This window comes from Populus alba, chromosome 8, assembly GCF_005239225.2.
Source record: "Populus alba chromosome 8, ASM523922v2, whole genome shotgun sequence".
Classification (NCBI taxonomy): Eukaryota; Viridiplantae; Streptophyta; class Magnoliopsida; order Malpighiales; family Salicaceae; genus Populus; species Populus alba.
This window is the reverse complement of record NC_133291.1, coordinates 3,480,311-3,486,660: the sequence shown is the minus strand read 5'-3', so window position 1 is coordinate 3,486,660 and position 6,350 is coordinate 3,480,311. Positions and strand designations below refer to the sequence as shown.

General features: G+C 37.8%; 1 protein-coding gene across 4 annotated transcripts; it reads right to left on the bottom strand.

Annotated features, from left to right (window-relative positions):
* Nucleotides 1-757: 757 nt before the first annotated feature.
* On the bottom strand, nucleotides 758-6,021 carry LOC118052282 (telomere repeat-binding protein 3). 4 transcript variants are annotated; one of them, XM_073410984.1, is made up of 10 exons: nucleotides 5,622-6,021; nucleotides 4,468-4,610; nucleotides 3,523-4,372; nucleotides 3,178-3,405; nucleotides 3,026-3,088; nucleotides 2,851-2,930; nucleotides 2,250-2,488; nucleotides 1,706-1,873; nucleotides 1,561-1,624; nucleotides 758-1,253 (listed from the first exon to the last, which is right to left on the bottom strand). In XM_073410984.1, exons 2-10 carry the CDS (start codon nucleotides 4,546-4,548, stop codon nucleotides 1,038-1,040), a joined length of 1,989 nt encoding a protein of 662 aa, XP_073267085.1. In that variant the 5' UTR covers nucleotides 4,549-4,610; nucleotides 5,622-6,021; the 3' UTR covers nucleotides 758-1,037. The 4 variants fall into 4 exon arrangements, with proteins under 4 accessions (XP_073267085.1, XP_034919096.1, XP_034919097.1 ...); XM_035063205.2 differs by having other exon boundaries at nucleotides 1,706-2,026; nucleotides 5,622-6,018; XM_035063206.2 differs by having other exon boundaries at nucleotides 1,706-2,026; nucleotides 3,523-4,369; nucleotides 5,622-6,018.
* Between the last annotated feature and the right edge of the window lie 329 nt (nucleotides 6,022-6,350).

Genomic DNA, 6,350 nt, shown 5'->3' with positions numbered 1-6,350 from the left:
GGGGGTTGCTTTGCCCTAAACATTTTAATTAGTTATCGGAAGACTTTGATCACACGAAACCTAACTGGTGGCGTTAGGTCATCTTTTTTAAGCAAAGCCTTCGATTCATTCTTGGTGCAGGAAAGTTGTTCACCTTCACATGGAGGTAGCGTGTGCTGGGACACAAAGTAGGTCATAAATGCCTTCACTGTCTGGATTAACCTAAACTTGGCTTCGAAGCTGAAAGAAACTCGATCTGTTGGAAGTTCAACTTCAAATTCCTTGCCATGTCTATACTGTGATTGTGTGAACTGTCACGCAATATATTCTCTCTTTTGTAACAAAACCCCTCCCCAGCACGTTCTAAAATACATCGCTTGCACCTGCTACATATAGAAGAAAATATTTCTTAAAAACCTATCAGATTCTAGCTCGAGGGAACCTAACATGACATTCAGAGTGGAATCATTATGTTTTGGGGATTTTCAAGTTCAGATTAATTGGAACCGATGGCTTTGCAGCAGTCCTGAAAATTCGAAAGCGCGTGCTGCAATGAAAAAGTTCAGATTAGTTGCTTTTGTTGGAGAATGTAATAAATTGACAAGTTAATAAATAAGAATTCGTACTCCAGAAAAAAATTAATTGTATCACGTCAAGATTGACCCGGCAATAGTTCCCGGTCGTGCATGATACCAATCAAAAAAAGGAAGGAGAAAAGGAAGACCAAGAAAAACTCACAGAGGACCATCTAACAGGAGAGGGAACAGCCATCACAAGAGAGCAACAAAAGACAACTAATTTCTTTGACTTCTCTGTTCTATCAAATTTGAAAGAAAAAAAAATTTACAGCAAATAAATCAATGAATGTAAAAAAGAAAAAACACTGTAGATTCTGTTAGAGCAGGTTCCTTATTCCATCAAATCATTTACAAATGCCAGCCTCACGGAGTTTGGGAAGGTGGCAACGAATCAACCTGAGCATTAAAGATACTAAATAAATTTGAATACTTTGTACATCTCCTGTTTCCTGTCCGTGTCAACATCTCTTTCTTTGTACATCATATTGAGTGGTTATCTTCAACTCCATTTCTAACAGCATGAGCGACAGTGATCTTTAATATAGCAGCCTGATTCTTGTTATGTTGCTTAGCTTGATGTTGAGACCAGTAAGCATGAGCAGCCAAGACTCTGTCCAAGAGCTCCTGGGGAACAGGCTCGCCCCTTCTTTGCTGAGGGGCAATCCGAGCTGTGTGAACCAATGTCTTCCATTTATCCTGCACAAACCAAGCACTATAAGCTACAAACAAAAAGCTGTGATACCACCATTGCAAACCTTTGTCGATGAAACAAAGCTCACGAGCAACCTCAAAACCTCATCAGAGGCATTGTTTTTAGTCCTTAGGATTGATCAGGGTGGGTCTACTACCTATAGGAATTAAGTGGGAGAGGGGCTGTACAGCCTGAATAACCATCCTACAGTCCCACTGGAGCGGATTCTTGGAAAGGAGAACTGGGCCGTACAGCTTGCCTCCAGAACAGATGATGATATCATTTTATATGAAAATTAAACAAAACCCTTACCTTCAAATCCACATATGTGCGATGGTCTGCATCTTCAAAAGAACGCAATTTAACATCACGCCACCTGCAAATGAGAATATTGTTAAGCTTCAGAAACCTAGCAGATTAAACATTGATCAGAGGTGCAGCAAACAGAATAGCATACCTTCCAGTTCCAACTTCCTCAACTGCATGCACAAGTGCTTCTACTTCTGACACAGAGAATGGTCTCCTGGTTCGACGCTGTACAAGTTCAGATCGCTTAGATTTCAGGTTTAAAGGCAGCACCATTGCAAGAGCCTCAACATCAATTGGTGGAACTGCAACCAGAGCTCTAGAATCCGACAGTGTATCATCAGTTACCATGTCAGAATGAGAGGAAACTGATTCATGATTACTTTCAGTGTTAGTGTCCAAATTAGTCGATGGAGGAGGATCAGGTAAGGCATCAGAAATTCCTGAATCTATAATAGGAGTGGTCGGAGAACTGAAAATAAAGCAAAATAAAAATAAAATTAAGTAGTGTAGCAGGCCTAGATAGTGGCAACTTAGTTTATTATTTGCTTTACAAAAAGTAAATAGCAGAACAAAAATAAATTGTATTTTGAAAGAAAAACAAGCACTGCATAAATTCCAATAACTCGGAATGGTCACTCGGTTTCGATTTCCCATTCAACAAAAAATCAATATAAAAAAAAGATTTCAATTACCTTGATATAAGTTGAGATGTGTCACATGGTAATAGTGCAGGATCTTCTGTGCATAAGGGTGGAGGTGCTTGGACAGGAATAGGCTCCAATGAGAAACCCAGGGTATCAAGATTCTCTTTAGAAGCCATACCAGTCTGCAATAGGGTTCTATTGTCATCCCTAACCTTCATTCCATGAAGAAGCACCCCAACTCCTAAACCACTTCCAAGTACAGCACTCACAGCCTCCAGCACAGTTCTCTATAAATAGTCAAATAGGAATAAAATCAAATATCAGGGGCTCAGTAAGAAATTCATAGTACTTCTAGCCTAGCAAACTTGTTTTAAAATTTCTGATGCCCAAAAATAACCTATTTATGGCAGGTTTACGGTCGAATGACTCTCATTGAGTTGCAATTGAAGGAAAGAATAGTAATATATGGCAAGAGAAACTATGAACTAAAGCATGAAGAGAGCAGCGGTTCTGAAAACATTCTACATGTACATCACACACACACACACACACAAGTAAACACTAGCAGAAATATAAAAAGAAAACACATCTAAAGATTATCCTTGGTATGTTTAACATAACAAGAGGGAAGACCGTGCAACGATTATACCTTCAGTGAACCAACAGTTGCAGTTTCTGGGATCTCAATGAAAAGCTCTGGAATTCTGAAGGACTTTATACTTAACTTCACTGCACAAAAGCATAAAACACATGTAAAAACTTCTGGATGCCAGGAAAAAAGAACAATAATTCATTGTACATCAATTATAAACCAGCTATAGTACCATGAGAATCCTTGGAGTGGAAGGGTGATTGATGACCTATAACCGAAGACGATACCCCATTTGCTGCATTCGATAACTACAACTATTTAGGAAACTCCAGCGCAAAGAAACCAGGAAACTCAAGACAATACATGTGCAAAATTATTAATTACACAGAAAAGGACCTCCATGAAGCATTACGGCTGTGCCATTCTTGTCTCCAGCCAAGCTCATATCTGGTGAATTGCAAACACTTTCACTGCTGAACCCTCCATCAGAAGTCATAACTACACTACGGTCAGTGCACTTCCTCTTATAAAAAGTGTCATGTTGATACCTTTCACGACTATAACATAATTTCCTCTTGCGATAGTGAGGCTTCATTCCCCCTTCAAAAAATGCTGAATGAAAAGATCCAATATGAGAATACATTTATTTTCATCCAGGCATACAAATAGATATAATCAAAAGAAGAATACACAGCATGAAAAAAATAAGCTACCAGAAGAACTGCTTACCAGGTTTGGAAAGTTCACATTCCTTCAATTTTGGAGCTACTTTCCAGTATTTGGAAGTCAGCAACTTCCTTATTCTTCGGTCTCCAATTCGTTGTGGAGGCCTAAAAGCCTTTGGCTTAGTTAACAACTTTTTACACCTAGAAAAGTTTAGGTCGTCATCTCTAACACCTAATTTAGTATCATTCCTACGCCTTGGAATAGAAGCATTAGGAACTGGTTCCCTGCATGATGGCAATTCGACATCATTGTCTGGTTTGATCAATGCGGGAAATTTCATACGCATTTCCATCGGATCCTTCAAACTGCAAGCATTCTCAGCAGTCAAACCTCCAGTATCTAGCCCATCACCACCTTGTTGTCTCCTAAACCCATTGTCTACATAACCATCACAAGACACCCTAGAATCAAAAGAGCCCTCAACTTTACCAGTGAATTTTTCACACACGCTCTTGCTTTTGCAAATCACAGTCTTCAAATCAGCACCAACTTTCTCTGAGGAAATAGAATTTGAGATCATTGAAGAGCGCTCCAAAATGGAATAGCTCTCAGCATGTGGAAAAGCATTTAGAAGGCACTTTTGATCACTGTTTGGCGAGGTAAACCCGGTGACAAAAGCACTTTCTCCACAACTTCCATGATCAAGGCATTCTGCTTTCAATGGTCTATCTTCAGCTTGCTCACATTTCACACCACCGCCACCAATTATAGGTTGATCATTTGCTTCGGATGCATTGCTAGAAGCAGAACTTTCACTCTCCTGCAATAGCTTGCCCGCTAAGGATGCGAGTAAATCAAATGCGCATAATTGACTATCCTCAACTTTCTTTTTATTCAAACTCAAACCCCTCTGCTGGAACCAATAACCAAGAGACAAAGGGTTAAGAGAGTGGTCAACAATCAACACGCATGGCAAAGACAAGGCAAACCTTGAAATTAGATACATACTCTAGCTGATCTCGGAGCCCTGGGAACTGGGGGCATATGGAAGCCATTGAAACCATAATATTGTCTCTTCTTCACCACCATATCTTAAGCATACACGGCAATTAGAATTCATCAAACGAGCATCATTGCTCAGATCCGCTTATCTGTAAAAAAATTCCAAGAATAAAGAAGAAATAACTAGATGAGAAACGCCATTGTACAGATTCAAAAAATATGATCCTGTCACTAAGCAGAATTTTGTAATTATAATACTCTGACATCATAATAAAATAAAATTGCAGTCCACATTTTAGTTTTGATTAATCACAGAAACACAACACACTCAGACCCCATCAAAATAAATGGTCTTCTATCTTAAAATGGTTACAGCAATAATTGCCAAAACTAACCCACCCCACCAGTGGCCACCCAAAGCAGAAAATAAACAGATATATTCAAGGAAATAAAAAATAAAAGATATGCTCATAGGCAGGACATGTATCTATACTCTATCCCTTTTACCGAATTGTTCTGAGTTTTTTCTTTCTTTCTTTCTCGCGGGAGATCAACAGTGATCTCATTAAAAAGAAAAAAATCGAGAGGTTTAGCATCAATCTGATTTTAGAAGAAGAAAAAACCTTCTCCACTGGAATTATCATTTTAACTGTGAGATTCCAAAAACCCCATGCAGCGATCAATCACAAGAATATAAAATTAAAACAGAGAGAGCAACCATATACATGAAATTTGGTTTTAGGACTCGTAATCTGCGGTCCTAATTCCAGATCAAAACTGAATTTCAATTTCCATTAAACCGAAATCCTCAAAATATATCCAAATTCTTCGTACTTAAAACCCTTAAAAATCTAATATAAACCACAGTAGCTTTTATTTGTAAAAAAATAGATTTATATCTAAATTCCTTCGACAACAAAACCCACCACCACAGTGATCCTGAATTTGCAAAATACCAATTCCCGGAAAAACCCAATTCCACCTTACCGAACCAAAACCAACTTCCACAATCAGATCCCGATCTCCAAAAATCTCATCAAAACCAAAACATCTTGAAATTTTCACCGAATAATCAATTCAACTGTCTCGGACACAATTCACAAGAAAACGAAGAGAATTCAAAGGAAATCAAATTCCAGGAGAATTGAATTCTCACTCACCTTGTGTTATAAACAAAGACTGATCTCCTGTGTTAAAAAACCTCTACAATCATGTACAGATTAAACGAAAATGAACGAAAACACAAGACGAAGATTCACTGTAGAATTTCACAAAACCCGAGAATTCAAGGAAACCAAGAAATCAATGTCTCCCAAGAGGACCAGGTGTTGGATTCAAATCCCTCTCTCAAGATTCTTTCTCTGTGTTTCTCTCTCTCTCTTAAAAATGGCAAAGCAAAAGACCACCATAGAACAGTAGCTTAAACCTCCCTTATATCTATCATCTTGTAAAAGTTTTTTACCACAAAACCGGATCAGCAAGTTAATGTACGGGTAATAGGAGGTCACCCACGTAAACCCTCTTTCTCTCTCCATGAATTTTTCAAGCCAATATGGGTTTTGCCACGTGGCTTTCATTTTTCGGGATAAGGAAAAAAAAGGGCATGGATATGTGGGTGGTTATTAGAGTTTTATAGAGGCACTCTTTTATTTTTATTGGTCCACTTCTGATGTCGACCTCCTGTGATTAAAAATTGTGGTCGGTATATTTACTGCAATTAAAGTTTTTCACCTTTGTTATAAAATTATTTTTAAAATATTTTTTATTTAAAAATATATTAAATTAATATTTTTTTAATTTTTTAAAAATTATTTTTAATATCAATAAATAAATAATAAATAGATGCTGGACATAACAAAGATCAACTTAAGGTTTTGATTCAGTTACAG

What these genes read in the sequence shown, in the direction of transcription:
- LOC118052282 (XM_035063205.2), bottom strand. Translation starts at nt 4,548, where the DNA reads ATGGTGGTGAAGAAGAGACAATATTATGGTTTCAATGGCTTCCATATG. An exon ending in ACATCTCAACTTATATCAAG is followed by an intron (nt 2,027 to 2,249) that starts GTAATTGAAATC and finishes CTTTATTTTCAG; the next exon opens with TTCTCCGACCACTCCTATTA. An exon ending in GCACATATGTGGATTTGAAG is followed by an intron (nt 1,254 to 1,560) that starts GTAAGGGTTTTG and finishes TGGTTTGTGCAG; the next exon opens with GATAAATGGAAGACATTGGT.